At 35.2% G+C, this 20,651-nt stretch overlaps 3 protein-coding genes and 9 non-coding genes across 12 annotated transcripts; 1 reads left to right on the forward strand and 11 right to left on the reverse strand.

Moving 5' to 3' along the window:
- Nucleotides 1–2,783: 2,783 nt before the first annotated feature.
- LOC111802758 (probable pectate lyase 18) lies at nt 2,784–7,620 on the forward strand. Its single transcript, XM_023687247.1, has 5 exons — nt 2,784–3,148; nt 3,766–4,245; nt 4,974–5,400; nt 6,270–6,475; nt 7,315–7,620. Exons 1-5 carry the CDS (start codon nt 3,018–3,020, stop codon nt 7,577–7,579), a joined length of 1,509 nt encoding a protein of 502 aa, XP_023543015.1. The 5' UTR covers nt 2,784–3,017; the 3' UTR covers nt 7,580–7,620.
- Nucleotides 7,621–7,973: 353 nt separating this feature from the next.
- On the reverse strand, nt 7,974–8,046 carry TRNAK-UUU. The gene has a single exon. It is a non-coding gene; the product is annotated as a tRNA-Lys (tRNA).
- Nucleotides 8,047–8,209: 163 nt separating this feature from the next.
- On the reverse strand, nt 8,210–8,283 carry TRNAK-UUU. Its single transcript has one exon. It is a non-coding gene; the product is annotated as a tRNA-Lys (tRNA).
- A 158-nt stretch (nt 8,284–8,441) lies between these two features.
- Nucleotides 8,442–8,514, reverse strand: TRNAK-UUU. Its single transcript has one exon. It is a non-coding gene; the product is annotated as a tRNA-Lys (tRNA).
- Nucleotides 8,515–8,641: 127 nt separating this feature from the next.
- Nucleotides 8,642–8,714, reverse strand: TRNAK-UUU. Its single transcript has one exon. It is a non-coding gene; the product is annotated as a tRNA-Lys (tRNA).
- An 87-nt stretch (nt 8,715–8,801) lies between these two features.
- TRNAK-UUU lies at nt 8,802–8,874 on the reverse strand. The gene has a single exon. It is a non-coding gene; the product is annotated as a tRNA-Lys (tRNA).
- A 127-nt stretch (nt 8,875–9,001) lies between these two features.
- Nucleotides 9,002–9,074, reverse strand: TRNAK-UUU. Its single transcript has one exon. It is a non-coding gene; the product is annotated as a tRNA-Lys (tRNA).
- Nucleotides 9,075–9,185: 111 nt separating this feature from the next.
- On the reverse strand, nt 9,186–9,258 carry TRNAK-UUU. The gene has a single exon. It is a non-coding gene; the product is annotated as a tRNA-Lys (tRNA).
- A 253-nt stretch (nt 9,259–9,511) lies between these two features.
- Nucleotides 9,512–9,584, reverse strand: TRNAK-UUU. The gene has a single exon. It is a non-coding gene; the product is annotated as a tRNA-Lys (tRNA).
- Nucleotides 9,585–9,981: 397 nt separating this feature from the next.
- Nucleotides 9,982–10,054, reverse strand: TRNAK-UUU. Its single transcript has one exon. It is a non-coding gene; the product is annotated as a tRNA-Lys (tRNA).
- Nucleotides 10,055–10,966: 912 nt separating this feature from the next.
- On the reverse strand, nt 10,967–12,842 carry LOC111802022. The gene is made up of 2 exons (XM_023686281.1): nt 12,839–12,842; nt 10,967–12,438 (listed from the first exon to the last, which is right to left on the reverse strand). The coding sequence occupies exons 1-2, from the start codon at nt 12,840–12,842 to the stop codon at nt 11,171–11,173; spliced, it is 1,272 nt and encodes a 423-aa protein (XP_023542049.1). The 3' UTR covers nt 10,967–11,170.
- LOC111801608 (protein NUCLEAR FUSION DEFECTIVE 4-like) lies at nt 12,711–16,083 on the reverse strand. The gene is made up of 2 exons (XM_023685649.1): nt 15,549–16,083; nt 12,711–14,182 (listed from the first exon to the last, which is right to left on the reverse strand). Exons 1-2 carry the CDS (start codon nt 16,030–16,032, stop codon nt 12,915–12,917), a joined length of 1,752 nt encoding a protein of 583 aa, XP_023541417.1. The 5' UTR covers nt 16,033–16,083; the 3' UTR covers nt 12,711–12,914.
- Nucleotides 16,084–20,651: the final 4,568 nt, after the last annotated feature.

Here is a 20,651-nt window from a genome sequence, read left to right on the forward strand (position 1 = left end):
ATTAATTTAAAATATATATATAAGGTGACAAATTGATATTAAAATGCATGGATATAATATATAGTTTATAATTAAATATATATCGAACATTTTAATGTGATGAGGGGTATTCATATGACTCGAGAATTCGACCAATCTAGGTTGAGTTGAATTTTTGAAAAATTGAAATTCGGCTCGTTTCATGGATTGATGTTTTTTTTTATCGGGCTGAAAAATAGAGTTACGACTCAATTCTACCTTATCCTACTGTTAAGATTATTACGAAAATTAAGAATATTTGATGTTTGTAATCGATGTTAGTAATGTGTTGTGACTTGTTAATGTTTGATATTTGAGATTTATGAGATTGTAATAGAGGNGATGTGATGAAGGGTATTCATATGACTCGAGAATTCGACCAATCTAGGTTGAGTTAGATTTTTCTTTTTTCGATTTTGGTTGAATTGAATTTTTGAAAAATTGAAATTCGGCTCGTTTCATGGATTGACGTTTTTTTTTTTATCGGGCTGAAAAATAGAGTTACGACTCAATTCTACCTTATCCTACTGTTAAGATTATTACGAAAATTAAGAATATTTTATGTTTGTAATCGATGTTAGTGATGTGTTGTGACTTGTTAATGTTTGATATTTGAGATTTATGAGATTGTAATAGAGGGTTGAGATTGTGACAGTCTAAGGTCATCGTTACATCGTTAGCAGATCCGTTTTAGTCTGTTATGTATCGTTGTGAGCCTCACGGTTTTAAAATGCGTCTACTAGGGAGAGGTTTCCACACTCTTTTAAGGAATTCTTCGTTTTCCTTCTCAATCGATGTGGGATCTCACAATTCACTCTCCTTGGGGACCTAATGTGTCTGTTGGCACACCGACCAGTGTCTGGCTTTAATACCATTTATTGTGAGATTCGCCCCGTGACTCTAATATGCTATTTTTACGAAACTGCCCCCATATCAAGAACGAGGATGATTTACTTTTGATAAATGAAAAACAAATTTCGATATGAAATTCGAATTTTTCAGCAAAAGAAATTGAGATAGTATTTTTACTAAACTACCCTCTTACCCGAATAAGGAATAATTCCTATTACTTTGTTTCATGATTTACTTTTGACAAGTGAAAAACAAATTTTGATTTGAAATTGGAATCATTGCTTCTAACCCTAATTTGAACTACGAACGAAAATAAGATGCTATTTTTACGAATCTACCCCCATATAAAGAACGATGAATAATTCGTACTACTTTATTACACGATTTACTTTTCATAAATGAAAAAAAAAAATTTTGACCCGAAATTTAAATCGTTGCTCATAACCCTAATTTGAACCACGAACGAAAAAAAGATGTTATTTTTACGAATCTACCCTTGTATAAAGAACGATGACTAATTCCTACCACTTCATTACACGATTTACTTTCGATAACTGGAAAAAAAAAATTGACCCAAAATTTAAATCGTTGCTCCTAACCCTAATTTGAACCACGAACGAAAAATAAGATGCTATTTTTACGAATCTACCCCTGTATAAAGAACGATGAATAGTTCCTACCACTTTATTACACGATTTACTTTCGATAAATGAAAAACGAATTTTGATTCGAAATTGAATCGTTGCTCCTAACCCTAATTTGAAGCACGAACGAAAATAAGATGCTAATTTTACGAAACTACCCCTGTATAAAGAACGATGAATAATTCCTACCACTTTATGACACGATTTACTTTCGAAAAATGAAAAACACATTTTCATTTATCAAATATAATCCGAACATAAAGTTAGATCAACACGAACCCTTTTGTTGATAAGAAGAAAGAAGATGGCAATGTGAGGAATCTTTTTAAGAGAAAGTATGAAATAAAGAAGGGAAGGCTTGTCATTTCTAGAACAAGAATATGCATTTTTTCAGCCACCCTCCAAAGAATCTAAATCCATTCACTTTTCTTCGTCGTTGTTAGGGTTTCGGGAAAAGATATCTCGAGGTTCCACGACTTTTTGGATAAAATCTCTCGGGAAATTCCATACCTTTCATCGAGAATATATGTTTTAATCACGTTTGACTCTCGTTTTAAACCATTTGCATTATTTTAAGCTGCATTTCTTCTCGAGAGCTCGGAATCTCTCGAGAAATTCTTACCTTTCATCGANGAATCTCTCGAGAAATTCCTTACTTTTCATCGAGAATATATGTTTTAATCAGGGTTGACTCTCGTTTTAAACCATATGCATTATTTTAAATTTCGGGATCTCTCGAGAAATTCCTTACCTTTCATCGAGAACATATGNAGAGCTCGGAATCTCTCGAGAAATTCTTACCTTTCATCGAGAATATATGTTTTAATCAGGGTTGACTCTCGTTTTAAACCATTTGCATTATTTGCTGCATTTCTCCTCGGAATCTCTCGAGAAATTCTTACCTTTCATCGAGAATATATGTTTTAATCAGGGTTGACTCTCGTTTTAAACCATATGCATTATTTTAAATTTTGGGATCTCTCGAGAAATTCTTTATTACCTTTCATCGAGAACATATGTTTTAATCATATTTTGACTTTCGTTTTAAACCATTTGCGTTATTTTAAGCTGCCTNCGGGATCTCTCGAGAAATTCCTTACCTTTCATCGAGAACATATGTTTTAATCATATTTGACTTTCGTTTTAAACCATTTGCGTTATTTTAAGCTGCCTTTTTCTCGATACTAAGAATAATTTACTAACAAGTTAAGAATGGAAAAGGGAAGTAATTAAAATTTGTTCATGAACTAAAAACCCTAAAACCCCACCAAGAAAGTAACCTTTTTTAAGCCTTTTTTTAATATAATTATTTAAAGTCACCCACCATTCTCACATTCTCTCTGGATTTAGGCTCTCTTAGCAGCCATGTTTTTGTTGATGTTTCAGATACTAAACTTGTTTCAAAACAGTCTCTTTTTCTTCGATTAATACCACAGAACAACGCCCAGAAACATCCTCAAATTCCTCGTCCGACCAGCTTCCATTTTTGTTGTTCGTTCGAGAATGTTTCCTGTTCTTAGCATTCTCTTGATATGGATGTCTGGTTTGTTCTTTCTTGTCGCCTCGGCTTCTTTCAATCTGACATTGCCCCACCAGCATCCTGACCCTGATTCTGTTGCTGATGAACTTCAAAGGTAAACTGAAAATTTTCAGCTTCTTTTATTGGGTTTCTTTTAGATTTCTTTTTTAATCTGTTTTTGTTGATGAACAAGCGTTCGATCGAGGGGAGGAATGTGTTTTTTTTGTTCTTGTGTTGTTTTTCACTTGGGTTTGGATGAACCCATCTGAAATTTTCTTGCAGTTTCTTGCGTTTTCCTGCATTTTCTCGCCATCCAAACAGAAACAGAGCATTGCTCTGTTTTCTTATCCTTTTCTTGCTGGAGAGTTAACGTGTGTCGATTGATTGTTTTTCCATCTGGGTTTCACTAAAAATCTCTGTTTTCCAAAACCCATTTGAAATTTTCATGTATTTTCTTGCATTTTCCTGCATTTTCCTGCATTTTCTCGCCAACCAAACAGAAACAGAGCAATCCTCTGTTTTCTTATCCTTTTCTTGCTGGAGAGTTCACGTGTCTCGATTCTTTGTTTTTCCATTTGGGTTTCTCTAAAACTCTCTGTTTTCAAAAACCCATTTGAAATTTTCATGTATTTTCTTGCATTTTCCTGCATTTTCTTGCATTTTCTCGCCGTCCAAACAAAAACAGAGCATTCCTCTGTTTCTCTGCAACTCACGCCTCTGTTTCCCTCACAGGACAGTCAATGCATCGATATCGAGAAGAAAAGCGCTATCCATCGAATCAAAGGATCAAGCCTTCTCTTGCCTCACCGGAAACCCCATCGATGATTGCTGGCGTTGCGACCCAAATTGGGCGGCGAACCGGCAGAGACTCGCCGACTGCGGCATCGGATTCGGCCGCGACGCCATGGGTGGCAAAGGCGGCAAGATCTACATCGTCACCGACTCCTCAGATTCCAACCCGGAAAACCCAACTCCGGGAACCCTCCGCCACGCCGTGATCCAATTCGAACCACTCTGGATCATCTTCTCCGCCGACATGACAATCAAACTCAAATATGAACTTATCATCAACAGCTTCAAAACGATCGACGGCCGTGGCGCCAACGTCCACATCACCGGCGGTGGTTGCATCACTATCCAATACGTGTCCAACATCATCATCCACAACATCCACGTGCATCACTGTGTACCCTCTGGCAATGCCAACATAAGGTCCGTAAATCTTTACTTTTTTTTCCTTAAAAATAATAAACAAAAGTAATTAAAAGTTGGATCTTGATATTGTTCGAGATATTGTCTAGTTTGAACTTTCACGAGCAGTTTCTACCCTATTATAAAGGGCGTTTTGTTCTCCTCTCAAACTAAGGTGGGATCTTACAATACACCCCGTTTGGGGCCCAACGTCTTTTCTCTTACTTGTTCCATTCTCCAAACGATGTGGGACCCTGCAATCCACTCTCCTTCAGGACCCAGCGTCCTTACTGGCACACTGCCTCGTGTCCACCTCCTTTCGAAGCTCAGCCTTTTTGCTGGCACACTGCTTCGTGTCCACCCTTTCAGGGTTTAGCCTTCTTCCTAGCCCACTGCTTCGTGTCCACCCTCCTTCGGGGCTCAGCCTCCTTGCTAGCACACCACCTCGTGTCCACACTCCTTCGAGGTGCAGCCTCCTCGTTGGCACATTACCTAGTGTCTCTGCCTCTAATACCATTCGTAACTCTCCAAATCCACCCCTAGCAGGTATGGTTCTATTTGGACTTTTCATCAAAGTTTTTAAAACTATCGGGGAGAAGTTTCCACACCCTTGTAAAGGTGCTTCATTCCTCCCTCTAACTAACATGAGATTTTACCACAGCTATATAAAATATATTTCACAGTTAATTTATATCTTAAATCAAATTCCATAATATTTTATTCTAATAAGTTACTATGATAATCGAAAGGTCAACCCCAACCCACGTCGGGCACCGAGGGCTATCGGACGGGGACGGGATCTCAATATTCAGCTCAAGAAAAATTTGGATAGACCATTGCTCGCTTTCATACTGCACCGACGGGCTAATAGACGCAATAATGGGATCGACAGGTATAACAATATCGAACAGCTATTTTTCGCACCACGACGAGGTGATGCTGCTGGGACACGACGACCGGTACGTGCAGGACTCGGGTATGCAAGTGACCATAGCGTTCAACCACTTCGGTGAGGCTCTGGTGCAGCGCATGCCCAGGTGCAGACATGGCTACATTCATGTGGTCAACAATGACTTCACGGCTTGGGAAATGTACGCCATTGGCGGCAGTGCTCGCCCCACTATTAACAGCCAGGGTAACCGTTATGTGGCTCCTGTCAACCCCAATGCTAAAGAGGTAATTATCTCTTTTTCCTTTTCTTTTTCACTTTTATTTTTATTTTATTTTTATTTTTTTTAAACTTTTTGAAAAGATTATTTATTTATATATATTTTTTGTCTATTTAATTTAAATATAATGGGGAAGGATATGAAAAGTATTTTTTCTATTAAATCTAATTTCTTTCGTATAATAATAATAATTAAAAAAAAAACTTTAAATTTAAGTTTTTGTGAAATATTATTTTGTTTTTTTTAAAAAAAAAAAAAAGCTTTAATTAGGATTTTTTTGGTTAAGAATTAACAAAATTAAATATCAATTTATATACATAAAAAAAAATTATAAACGGAGTAATTATTTTCTATGAAATATTTGCTAAATTTGCTAAATTAAATATTTAATAACTTATTTTTTAAATATTTAATTAAAAATTACTCGATTCATCTTAATTTAATTTTAATTGAACCAATAAATTAATTCAATTTATAAAAAATTTATTTCTAAATTTTTATATATTATATTATAGCACAAAATTTTTAAAAGAAATTAAAAAAAATGCAAGTTGAGTACTAAAATGGAATAAAATAAAGATTCTTTAAGAATTGGAAAGGGGCGGCGCCGCTCATGGGCCGAGCTTTTGAGTTGAGGAATGTGTGAAGCGGAGGAAGGCATGGGAAAGGAAGGATTAGATTCCTTATCCCACATGCTTGGGGCGGCGCATGACGTTGACGCGCTGCCAATAAATCACCATTTCTTAATGGGCCATCCCTTTCCGTTCTTTCTTTTCGTGTTTTTGGCCGGACTTGGAGGGAGGGGCCGGAATCTAAAGGGACTACCGGTGGAATTTTGACGGTGACGGCTGGGTTTTAAAATTTTGATAATAACAGGTGACGAGACGTTTAGATGCGGCGGAGACGGAATGGACGGCGTGGAATTGGCGGACGGACGGTGATATTTTGGTGAACGGCGCGTTTTTTGTGCCGTCCGGTGCCGGACTTAGCACCCAGTACGGTAAAGCCTCCAGTACTGAGCCTAAGTCGGTGGCTCTTATCAATCAGCTCACTATGAACGCTGGCGTTTTGGGTGCCCCAAGGTAAATTAAATATTTTTCATTTTATTTATAAAAAAAAAAACCCTTAAATTTTTAAATAATTTTAAAAAATATTACTAAACTTTTTAATAAAAATAGTTAATATTTTTAATTTTAATTTTTAAAGAGGGTAAAAAATACTCTTAAATTTTCAAAAATTTTATTAATACCCTTTTCTTTTTTAATTTCAAAACATTAAAAATATCTTTAAATTTTTAATTATATTGAATTTTATAAAAAAAAAAAAAACAAATTTTTTTTATTATTATTATCTAACATAATCTTAAAATTTATAATTTTATTGTATACAAATTATAAAAAAAAATAATAAATATATAATTATTAAAAATATTTAATAAATCCTTTTATATTTTTTGTACTTTTAATAATTTTTTTTTATTCTACATTTATTTTTAATCTAGTTTTATGTCTAGATTTATTAATTTTAAAAAATTACAAATATGTCGGGAGACTTTAGGTACTGAAAAGTCGATCTTTTTAAAATATTTAAAATATTAAATTTATTTAACATAAAATTAGATGTCGGGTATCTATCACGACCTAACTATGGTTATCAAACGAGTCCAACGAATAAAAAAAATATAATTTTTTTTAAAGAATTTTAAAAATTAAACTCAACCCCACCAAGTGGGACACATAATAACACCAATTTCATAAGCTTTTAACACGTCATCAAAGCATGAAAGTGTTACCCTTTTTCCTTGAAGGGTTAAGGTTTTGTCGGGCTTTTCCATTTCCACGTGGAAAATGCTTCTTTTATTTAATTTGATTAAACTTAATTTTGATTTTTTTTTTATTTTAATTTGTTCGTTAATTTGCAGGTATAGTAATGGTGAAGGGATTGTATATCCAGGATTTAGCGGCAGCACTGGCGGCGGTAATGGCGGATATGGCGGCGGCACTGTCATTAATAATAGCCCGATGTATGGAAATAGCGGTGGTGGAGAGGATGACTTTTACGGAATGATATTTAAAGGCGGCGGTAACAGAGTATCGCCGCCGTGGTCGCCGCCGATGATCTTATGTGTTCAAATTTTAGTAGTTTTGTATATAGTAACAAATAATAGTGGTTTATTGACGTTATAGAAAAGGGAAAAGAGTTTTATGAAGCTTATTAAGTTGGATTATATATTTCAAAGTTGAAAGGGAATTTGAGATTATTTCAAAATTTTAGTATTCTTTTTTCTTCTTTGACTCGAGATCTCTACCCGTTGAGCCATAAGATGCTCGATCGAAGCTTATTAGGTGACTCAATATTATCAAATAGGAGCTTATTGAGGGATTATAATAGTTACTCGGGATGTCATAGGCTTCGCTGCTCATTCTGAGCCTATGTCGAGAAGGAAAAAAGGCATGCTTGCAACGGAGGTCGAGGTCGCCATTTAGGGGAATCAAACCCACGACCACTTGGTTAAAAGTCATGCCCTCTACTGATGTCATGGTCGGAAAAGGAAAATAAAAACAAGATTGAAACAAAGGTCAACGTCTATGGGAATCGAACCCACGACCACATGGTTAAAAGCCATGCGCTCTACCAACTGAGCTAAGACAGCTTCATAAAAGGTTCTCAATCGAAGCTTACGGGTGATTAAATACTATCGAGTCGAATCATAGCTTATTGAGGGAATATAACACTTACCCGAGATGTCATGGTCTTCGCTGCTCGCTTTGAGCCTATGCCAAAAACGAAAATAGAAACATGCTTGCAACAAAGCTTGTCGTCTGTGGGAAATCGAACCCACGATCACATGGTTAAAAGTCATGTGCTCTACCAGCTGAGCTAAGACGGTTTCGTAAAAGGTTATCAATCGAAGCTTACGGGTGATTAAATACTATCGAGTCATAGCTTATTGAGGGAATATAACACTTGCCCGAGATGTCATGGTCTTTGCTCCTCACTTTGAGTCTATGCCGAAAAGGAAAATAGAAACAAGCTTGCAAAAAAGGTCACTACCTGTGGGAATCGAACCCACAACCACATGGTTAAAAGCCATGCACTCTACCAACTAAGCTAAGAAGGCTTCGTAAAAGGTTCTAAATCATAGCTTAGTGAGACAATATAACACTGGCCGGGATGTCATGGTCTCAACTGCTCACTTTTAGCATATGCCGAATAGAAAAATAGAAACACGCTCACGCAATAGAGATCACCGTCTGTGGGAATTGAACCCACGACCACATGGTTAAAAGCCATGCGCTCTACCAGCTGAGCTAAGACGGCTTCATAAAAGGTTCTGTCATGGTCTCAACTGCTTACTTTTAGCATATGCCGAATAGAAAAATAGAAACACGCTCGCGCAATAGAGGTCGCTGTCTGTGGGAATCGAACCCACGACCACATGGTTAAAAGCCATGCGCTCTACCAGCTGAGCTAAGACGGCTTCGTAAAAGGTTATAAATCATAGCTTAGTGAGACAATATAACACTGGCCGGGATGTCATGGTCTCAACTGCTCACTTTTAGCATATGCCGAATAGAAAAATAGAAACACGCTCACGCAATAGAGATCACCGTCTGTGGGAATTGAACCCACGACCACATGGTTAAAAGCCATGCGCTCTACCAGCTGAGCTAAGACGGCTTCATAAAAGGTTCTAAATCATAGCTTAGTGAGACAATATAGCATATGCCGATTGCTCACTTTTAGCATATGCCGAATAGAAAAATTGAAACACGCTCGCGCAATAGAGGTCACCGTCTGTGGGAATCGAACCCACGACCACATGGTTAAAAGTCATGCGCTCTACCAGCTAAGCTAAGACAACTTCTTAAAATATTATAAATCATAGCTTATTATTGAGATAATATAACACTGGGATGCCAAATAGGAAAATAGAAACACACTCGCGCAACAGAGGTCGCCGTCTATGGGAATCGAACCCACGAGCGCATGGCTACCATGTGCTCTACCAGCTGAGCTAAGACGGCTTCCTAAAAGGTTCTAAATCATAGCTTAGTGACACAATATAATACTAGCTGAATAGGAAAATAATAAAAACACGCTCGCATAATAGAGGTCGCCATCTGTGGGAATTGAACCCACGACCACATGGTTAAAAGCCATGCGCTCTACCAGCTGAGCTAAGACGGCTTCTTAAAATATTTTAAATCATAGCTTATTGCGACAATATAACACTGGCTGGGTCTTCATTGCTCACTTTTAGCCTATGCCGAAAAGAAAAATAGACACATGCTCACAAACAGAGAATGCTGTCAAACCCACGACCACATGGTTAAAAGCCATGCACTCTACCAGCTGAGCTAAGACGGCTTCTTAAAAGGTTCTAAATCATAGCTAAGACGGATGTCATGGTCTTCACTGCTCACTTTTTGCCTATGCCGAAAAGGAAAATAGACACATGCTCACACAACAGAGGTCGCCGTCGCCGTCTGTGGGGATAGAACCCACGGCTACATGGTTAAAAGCCATACGCTCTACCAACTTATTGAGACAATATAATCTCAATATAACACTCACAAACAAAGGACGTCGTCTGTGAGAATCAAACCCACGGCCACATGGTTAAAAGCCATACGCTCTACCAGCTGAGCTAAGACAACTTCTTAAAAGCTTCTAAATCATAGCTTATTGAGACAATATAACATTGATCGGGGATGTCATGGTCTTCACCGCTCACTTTTAGCCTATACCAAAGAAAATGAGAAAATGGAAATAGAAACACGCTCACGCAACAGAGGTCGCCGTCTATGGTAATCAAACCCACAATCACTTGGTTAAAAGTCATGCTCTCTACCAACGAACTAAGACGACTTCTTACAAGGTTCTCAATCGAAGCTTATTAGTGATTAAAATACTATCAAATCATAGCTTATTGAGGCAATATAACACTTAGCCGAGGGCCCTCGTACACAGCTACTTGAATTTAATTATATAAATTTATATATATTTATAATTCAAAAATAAATATTGGGCCTTCGTGGGCTTTTGTTTTGTGGACCTTTTCCAAAGATTCATTTTTTTTATTCAAAGCTTTTTTTCCTTCATTAAAAATAAAAATAAAAATGATAATTAAGGAGTAAATTCACCACGATCCAATATTTCTAATTTGTATTGATATAATTAAATTTATTATTATCTATTCGTTTAAGTTTCCGAGATAGAATAATAATTCCGTTTATGGTTAGAAATATCGATTTAATACGACTATTCTTAATTTTTTAATATAGAATGACATTTAATTATACTCGTAAAATATAATTTTTATCGGTTTAAATCTAAGTCTATTTTACTGTTTTAAAATTTAATTTATATGCAGCAACACGTAAAAAGAAGTTATTGCATAAACGTCTAATTAGCAAACATTTTTCTCAATAAGTTGGCATAAACGATCGCTGATAATAAGTAAATGACAGTTTTACCCTTTAAACTAGGCTCGAATTGGTTTTTTATTTTATTATTATTATTATTATTATTATTTTTTATAGATAATGGGTTCTAGTACTTAAAATAAGTATGAAAATTACAATAATATCTTCTATTAGAAACTTAGCGATGAAACATGTAAATTATTTTCTCACAAAGTTCGGAAATTTTAATGTTTCGACAAAGGACAACAAAAATCTTCACTCTCAAATCAAACCCATCCCTGTCGGTTCCTCGTCTCCGCCGCCGCTCCGGCGGATTTCACCTCATTTTCTTTCCCGCCAAACACACCCCTATCGGCTTCTCGTCTCCTCCGGTGCTCCGGCGGCCGCCACAGCGCCATTTCCGACCACCTCTGCTTCAGCTTCATCTCGAAACTTCTTATAAATATCACTCTTGTAAAAACCCCTCGTCCTAATCACTAAAATCAACGAAACAAACATACCCAACAAAGTAACTCCGGTGATTACAAGAAACGACCGCTTAAAACACTCTCCGCCGTAGCATTTCAGCTCCTCCCCTGTTTTTCTCACAAGCCCTTTCGCCGCCAGCTGCTTCGCCGCCTCTTTGTCGTACAAATTCCCGGCCACTTTCACATTCAAAACGTATAATCCAATCGGACTAGCCACCGACCCGAAATTGTAAAGCGTAGAGTAATATTTCAACCCAAATAGCTCGGAAATTATGGCGAAAAGCAACGGCCACTGAGCTCCGAAACAGAATCCGATCACGATTGAAGCTACATAAAGCCCATTTGGAACGGCGAAGGCGATGATCAAATGACCGACACATGACAAAAGAAGCGTTAAAGAAAGCATTAAAGGACGTGGGAATTTGTATTTTGTTAGAACAATTTCAGAGACAAAACCAGAGGCGACACGTCCGAGGTAATTCCATATACTAACGAGTGTCACGAATGTGCTAATGCTTCTTTTTGGGTATCCTAAGGACATTCCAATCTGACCCAGATTGTCAATCGCCGTCAAAGTTCCGCCGACGCCGCAAATTGCAGAGAAGAACAGAATCGCCATGTCCAAGCTGAACAGAGCTTGGAGAATCGTGAAATCCTCGCCGCGCTCCGGCGGGTTGAAGATTGTTGTCCAGCAAGAGGGTTGTTTCCTGGGCTCTGTTTTTGGGGGATTGGGTTTCTCTGTAAGGATTTGAAGTGGGTTTGGGGGATTAATGGCGGCGGATTTGAGTTTTGAGAGGTTGTATTCTTCGACGATGACGACGGCGAGAGGGAGGAAGAGGAGGAGGAGGACGACGGCGGCGCTGCCACCGAATTCGGCTTGGGTGAATATTAATTTGCTTTCTATGATGATCATTAGCATTAGGAATCCGGCGAGGGCGAGGGAAATGTAGAGGAAATTGTAGAAGACTTTGAGCTCGTTTGGCTGTCGGATTACTTTCATGATCCGAATTGTTCGTAAAAATGCGAAGGATATGGCCGCCGGAAGCCATCCGATTAGGAGTATTAAGGATTTGGTGTCGGAGCCGTAGAATGCGTGGAAGAGCTGCGTAATTATGGCGCCGCTTAGCCCGACATACCCCTTTAAGATACCTGTTCACAATTCAAATAAATAATTAAATTAAAAAAAAAAAAAAAAAAAAAAAAAAAAAAAAAAAAAAAAAAAAAAAAAAAAAANTAAGTTGGCATAAACGATCGCTGATAATAAGTAAATGACAGTTTTACCCTTTAAACTAGGCTCGAATTGGTTTTTTATTTTATTATTATTATTATTATTATTATTTTTTATAGATAATGGGTTCTAGTACTTAAAATAAGTATGAANTTTTTTTTTATAGATAATGGGTTCTAGTACTTAAAATAAGTATGAAAATTACAATAATATCTTCTATTAGAAACTTAGCGATGAAACATGTAAATTATTTTCTCACAAAGTTCGGAAATTTTAATGTTTCGACAAAGGACAACAAAAATCTTCACTCTCAAATCAAACCCATCCCTGTCGGTTCCTCGTCTCCGCCGCCGCTCCGGCGGATTTCACCTCATTTTCTTTCCCGCCAAACACACCCCTATCGGCTTCTCGTCTCCTCCGGTGCTCCGGCGGCCGCCACAGCGCCATTTCCGACCACCTCTGCTTCAGCTTCATCTCGAAACTTCTTATAAATATCACTCTTGTAAAAACCCCTCGTCCTAATCACTAAAATCAACGAAACAAACATACCCAACAAAGTAACTCCGGTGATTACAAGAAACGACCGCTTAAAACACTCTCCGCCGTAGCATTTCAGCTCCTCCCCTGTTTTTCTCACAAGCCCTTTCGCCGCCAGCTGCTTCGCCGCCTCTTTGTCGTACAAATTCCCGGCCACTTTCACATTCAAAACGTATAATCCAATCGGACTAGCCACCGACCCGAAATTGTAAAGCGTAGAGTAATATTTCAACCCAAATAGCTCGGAAATTATGGCGAAAAGCAACGGCCACTGAGCTCCGAAACAGAATCCGATCACGATTGAAGCTACATAAAGCCCATTTGGAACGGCGAAGGCGATGATCAAATGACCGACACATGACAAAAGAAGCGTTAAAGAAAGCATTAAAGGACGTGGGAATTTGTATTTTGTTAGAACAATTTCAGAGACAAAACCAGAGGCGACACGTCCGAGGTAATTCCATATACTAACGAGTGTCACGAATGTGCTAATGCTTCTTTTTGGGTATCCTAAGGACATTCCAATCTGACCCAGATTGTCAATCGCCGTCAAAGTTCCGCCGACGCCGCAAATTGCAGAGAAGAACAGAATCGCCATGTCCAAGCTGAACAGAGCTTGGAGAATCGTGAAATCCTCGCCGCGCTCCGGCGGGTTGAAGATTGTTGTCCAGCAAGAGGGTTGTTTCCTGGGCTCTGTTTTTGGGGGATTGGGTTTCTCTGTAAGGATTTGAAGTGGGTTTGGGGGATTAATGGCGGCGGATTTGAGTTTTGAGAGGTTGTATTCTTCGACGATGACGACGGCGAGAGGGAGGAAGAGGAGGAGGAGGACGACGGCGGCGCTGCCACCGAATTCGGCTTGGGTGAATATTAATTTGCTTTCTATGATGATCATTAGCATTAGGAATCCGGCGAGGGCGAGGGAAATGTAGAGGAAATTGTAGAAGACTTTGAGCTCGTTTGGCTGTCGGATTACTTTCATGATCCGAATTGTTCGTAAAAATGCGAAGGATATGGCCGCCGGAAGCCATCCGATTAGGAGTATTAAGGATTTGGTGTCGGAGCCGTAGAATGCGTGGAAGAGCTGCGTAATTATGGCGCCGCTTAGCCCGACATACCCCTTTAAGATACCTGTTCACAATTCAAATAAATAATTAAATTAAAAAAAAAAAAAAAAAAAAAAAAACTCTTAATATTAATTTAATTTTTTTTTTAACTTTTTAAAAAAAGTTTGAAAAATACAAGAAACCCATAAAATTAAAAAAAAAATCAAAAAAATCAAAAAAAATTCAAAAAAAAAATAAATTATTACAGTTAATATGTGGATATTATTTTCAAACTTTTTAATGTTATTTTTAAAAATTCACGAGTATTTTTGAAATACGGTACTAATTGTAAGAGTATTTTTTTTTTCTNAAAATTACAATAATATCTTCTATTAGAAACTTAGCGATGAAACATGTAAATTATTTTCTCACAAAGTTCGGAAATTTTAATGTTTCGACAAAGGACAACAAAAATCTTCACTCTCAAATCAAACCCATCCCTGTCGGTTCCTCGTCTCCGCCGCCGCTCCGGCGGATTTCACCTCATTTTCTTTCCCGCCAAACACACCCCTATCGGCTTCTCGTCTCCTCCGGTGCTCCGGCGGCCGCCACAGCGCCATTTCCGACCACCTCTGCTTCAGCTTCATCTCGAAACTTCTTATAAATATCACTCTTGTAANTAGGTGTATTAATGAAACATATGAACACGAGAATACTTTTGAAACACTTTCGAGAGTTAAAGGGTATTTTTGAAATTTTTTAAAAGTTTAGGGTTAATTTTAAAATAAAATATTAAACGAGGTAAAAGTATTTTTTTTAATTTTTTTAAAAATAATTTTAAAAATTTAGAGATATTTATTTTTAGATAAAGTATGAAGTTTAACTAAATAAATATTTAAAAATAATATTTTATTTAAAATAATACAAATATTTCAAATTGGCATTATGGGGATGAAAATGAAAAAAATAAAATAAAATAATAAATAATAGGAAATAAAAGAAATTGGAAAATAAAAAATTAAAAAAAAAATGGATAGCAAAAGTATTTTAATTTAAATTAATTAAAAATCGAGTGGAAATTACGTTATATTTAAATGGGGAGCTTTCAAAATCAAAATTTGGTGAACCCTAGAATTTGGGAAAACACATTAAATATGAGTTTAATTAGTTAGGTTAAATTTACTCGAACACTCCCAACTTAAAACACGACACACAAGTTTCGTGTGAATGTTTTGAAAAAACATAATACACTGCTCGGTTTTTGTTGTAACTGACAATTTTACACGATTGAACGTCGGAGGAACGTCGGAGGAAGAAGCTAAAAGTTGTGATTTTGCAAAACATCTAATTTCGAGGGTTGGGTTTATCCTCGATTTTGTCATTCCGACGTTAAAATAATAAATAATAAAAATGTGATTTTTTTTTTCTTCGTAATATTGATAATCACTTACCGAGAACGACGCCTCGACTTTCTGGAAAGTTCTTGACACAAGTAACGAGCGAACCGGTATTAGCAAAAGATTGAGAATTAGCTCCAATACAGATGTAGAGACACATTTGCCAAACTTTCGGCGTCGAGATCCGCTTAGTAACGGCGAGCCAAATCATGAAGTAACCAAAGAAATTCAAGACGGCACCGATAGATAGAACCACCCACGGCGGTGTAACTTCATTGATAAGGCCAGATAAAACGCCGACGTTTGCACCCAGATCCTTGAAAAAGCTCAACAAATTCAACGTCGTTTGGTCGTAACCTAGAACCGACTTTATGTCGTTGGAATATAAGCTGAACATGTAAGTGGCGCCGGCGGCTGCCATGATTAGAAGTGAAGCGAATACCACAAACCACCGCCCGGTGATGATGTGGACGGCGAGGGTTCTGATGTTGGAGCCGCCGGAGATTGCTCCGTCGCCTCCCTGACCGGGGGCGACCATTTTTAGAGGTGGAAAATTAAAGAGGGTGGAGATTGTTTTGGAGGTATGGTACTTGTGTGGCTGTTAATTGAAGGAGATGTGTGTGGGGGAAATATATAGACGTTTTTGTTGAGACTCTATAGTTGACTTTTAAGAGTCCAAATGGAAATTAATTAATAATGGTCATTTTATCCTATGCCCTAGAGTCGGGTTACCCTAATTCTTATATAGAGATGTTTATTTAACTCACGGAATCCTAGTCTCGGGAAGACCTGTTCTAAACCCAAATGAGGAATTTCTGTTTAAATGAGAAATAAAGCGTGAGATCCCACATCGGTTGGGAATGAGAACAAATAAGAGTGGAAACCAGTCCACAGTAGACACGTTTTAAAAATCTTGAAAGGAAGTCCGAAAGGAAAAACCAAAAGAGGACAATATCTACTAATGGTGGGCTTGAGCTGTTACATAAAGCCTTTCTTGTCGACAATTTTGAGTTGGTGATTCGAATGACTCGAATAGGGTTCACAACCCAACCTTTTTAATCAGGGTTGGTGGTTCGAACGAGGGTTCACGACCCAAACCTCTTACTTTTGGGTTGGGTCGTCAAGTTATTCACTTTTTTTTTTAATTATTTAAAAAGATCATAATTATTGATAATATATGTCGTATTAATAACTAAAATTATATGAAACATTCATATATTACACCGTGTTACTAACATTTGTTACAAACTTAAAATATTCTAATTTTCGTAACAATTTTAAAATTCGGGTTGGGTTGGATTGTGAACTCTATTTTCAGGTCCATTTGAAAAAAAAAAAAAAAAAAACTCGAACCCACGAACCGAGCCAAAATTTTCATTTTTTAAAAAATTCAACACAACCCAAATCGACAAAAAAAGTCTAACCCAACTCAACCCCGACAGTTTGAACTAAACAGTTCAAATTGTTCGAATATTCATAGTAACTATCAATTGTTCTAAACATCTGTTAACCGTAATTTCATATATTTTTTCCTTTACTCGGAGTGTTAGATTTCTTTTTATAAAGAATAGATAATTATATAGTTTGTCAAATAAATTAATTTAGGCTCTAACATATTTAATATATATATATAATAATAATAATAATAAAATAATTTTCAAATATAACTTAATATATTCCAATGAAGAAAATATTTAGTCATAGTTTGGTATGGAAGCATAAATAAATAATATTTTCAAACCACCAAACCCTAAAATTAATTAAAATTTATATTATTTTATAATTAATAAGTTTTAGAAATATTAATATTTTTCACAATTTTAGTTTAATTTTTATTTTATTTTTATATTGATTTTAGTTTTTTTTTTAATTTTATTATAATAAAAAGTATTTTATATTATAATTTTTGGGAATTGATTCCATTAATTATTATTTTTATTTATTTAAAGATTAAATAGTGGAAATTTTAATGGAAATTATTTATATTTATTTCATTTTTCCAAAGAGGATGGAGGTTGATTTATGATAAGAGAAGATGACAGCTTGGCTTTGAATTAATTTGGTTCAAACAATGTGTTGAAAATTCAAAAAAGATTATCACTATAATAATGTTTCCAAAATAATTATTTTTAGGGTATTAAGCGTTCTTCAGCTGTGACGCTCGAGGAAAGAACGAGTATTTAAATGAATCGATACCACATCCGAGAAATAAAAAGTTGATAATTATGATATATACAAACAAAATACTTCTGTAGTTTGAGTTAGTTTGAACTTCATAATTAACCGAGCACGTGAGCGAAGACGAAGTATGTTGAAAGAACGGATTGCTTTCACTCTAGAAATACTTCATGTAATAGCCCATGTCCATTGTTAGCAGATATTATTCGTGTTGACCCGTTATGTATCGTCGTTAGTCTCGTGATTTTAAAATGTGTTTACTAGGGAGAGGTTTTCATACCGTTGTAAAGAATGATTCGTTCCCTTTTTCAACTGATGTGAGATCTCATAGTTCAAAACAAGTAGATAATTTTGTCAAGATATCATATTATAAATTTAAATTCTATGAATTGACGGGAAAGTATTATAATACGAACATATATAAGAAGACATCCAAAGACGCAAAAATTCAAATTTTTGGACCACACCAAACAAAAAGTAGTTGATAGAAGAGACGAAAATAAACAATTCAAAGTANTATATGTCGTATTAATAACTAAAATTATATGAAACATTCATATATTACACCGTGTTACTAACATTTGTTACAAACTTAAAATATTCTAATTTTCGTAACAATTTTAAAATTCGGGTTGGGTTGGATTGTGAACTCTATTTTCAGGTCCATTTGAAAAAAAAAAAAAAAAAAACNAGTACGTGATCGACTAATTATTCGTGAATTATAGGTTGAATTACAAATTTAGCCTTGAACTTTTAAATGTGTATCTATCTCTAAATTTTAAAAGATTTATAAAAGTTTTCAAGCATTTAATTTTATGTTTNGTTTTTTAAAAAATTCAACACAACCCAAATCGACAAAAAAAGTCTAACCCAACTCAACCCCGACAGTTTGAACTAAACAGTTCAAATTGTTCGAATATTCATAGTAACTATCAATTGTTCTAAACATCTGTTAACCGTAATTTCATATATTTTTTCCTTTACTCGGAGTGTTAGATTTCTTTTTATAAAGAATAGATAATTATATAGTTTGTCAAATAAATTAATTTAGGCTCTAACATATTTAATATATATATATAATAATAATAATAATAAAATAATTTTCAAATATAACTTAATATATTCCAATGAAGAAAATATTTAGTCATAGTTTGGTATGGAAGCATAAATAAATAATATTTTCAAACCACCAAACCCTAAAATTAATTAAAATTTATATTATTTTATAATTAATAAGTTTTAGAAATATTAATATTTTTCACAATTTTAGTTTAATTTTTATTTTATTTTTATATTGATTTTAGTTTTTTTTTTAATTTTATTATAATAAAAAGTATTTTATATTATAATTTTTGGGAATTGATTCCATTAATTATTATTTTTATTTATTTAAAGATTAAATAGTGGAAATTTTAATGGAAATTATTTATATTTATTTCATTTTTCCAAAGAGGATGGAGGTTGATTTATGATAAGAGAAGATGACAGCTTGGCTTTGAATTAATTTGGTTCAAACAATGTGTTGAAAATTCAAAAAAGATTATCACTATAATAATGTTTCCAAAATAATTATTTTTAGGGTATTAAGCGTTCTTCAGCTGTGACGCTCGAGGAAAGAACGAGTATTTAAATGAATCGATACCACATCCGAGAAATAAAAAGTTGATAATTATGATATATACAAACAAAATACTTCTGTAGTTTGAGTTAGTTTGAACTTCATAATTAACCGAGCACGTGAGCGAAGACGAAGTATGTTGAAAGAACGGATTGCTTTCACTCTAGAAATACTTCATGTAATAGCCCATGTCCATTGTTAGCAGATATTATTCGTGTTGACCCGTTATGTATCGTCGTTAGTCTCGTGATTTTAAAATGTGTTTACTAGGGAGAGGTTTTCATACCGTTGTAAAGAATGATTCGTTCCCTTTTTCAACTGATGTGAGATCTCATAGTTCAAAACAAGTAGATAATTTTGTCAAGATATCATATTATAAATTTAAATTCTATGAATTGACGGGAAAGTATTATAATACGAACATATATAAGAAGACATCCAAAGACGCAAAAATTCAAATTTTTGGACCACACCAAACAAAAAGTAGTTGATAGAAGAGACGAAAATAAACAATTCAAAGTACGTGATCGACTAATTATTCGTGAATTATAGGTTGAATTACAAATTTAGCCTTGAACTTTTAAATGTGTATCTATCTCTAAATTTTAAAAGATTTATAAAAGTTTTCAAGCATTTAATTTTATGTTTAGTAATAGGAGTGTACATGGTCGTACATTTTCTTAGACTAATGAAAAGGATTCACAATTCAACCTGGATTCACAATTCAACCTAACCCAACCCTCTATTTCGAATTAAATTGAGTTGGATAGTTGAGCTTCAGTTTTTTTAATTATATTTATTCAGAGCCTATATTATTTCTAGTAATAACTAAAATCTAATAAAAATATTATTAACATATTATTAATTTATTGAATTTCTGAGTAGAAACTCAAAACTTTAAATTTTTTTAAATTTTATTAAACAAATTATTGAAATTTAAAATATGTGAATGAATATATTAACCATTTCTTTATTTTTCAAGGTACAAAAGACACATCTTGTTCTTTCTTCAACAATTTCTAATCTCTAGTGAACCTCTCAATAGGATTCGAACCCATATGAAGTTCTGACCATTATCAGAGAAAAAATAACGAATGGATCTTGTAGGATTCCCGATCTTGTAGGATTCCCGAGAAATTCTTCAATTTCTTCCGAAAGCGGATGATTATTCATCTGCTTCTCACATTCCGTGAATAGTCGAGACATTGAGGAATATCTAGAAAAGCATTTAGGGAATCGGTCTGAGTTCATTCCATTTGAAGAAAGGAAGGATCCCAAAGAATCGATCTTTCTTTTAGTTCTAAGTCGATCACCTAACTATGTTTAAAAATTTAAAACCATGATATAAAAATGTAAATAAA

The sequence above is a fragment of the Cucurbita pepo genome, chromosome LG09, assembly GCF_002806865.2.
Source record: "Cucurbita pepo subsp. pepo cultivar mu-cu-16 chromosome LG09, ASM280686v2, whole genome shotgun sequence".
NCBI lineage: Eukaryota > Viridiplantae > Streptophyta > Magnoliopsida > Cucurbitales > Cucurbitaceae > Cucurbita > Cucurbita pepo.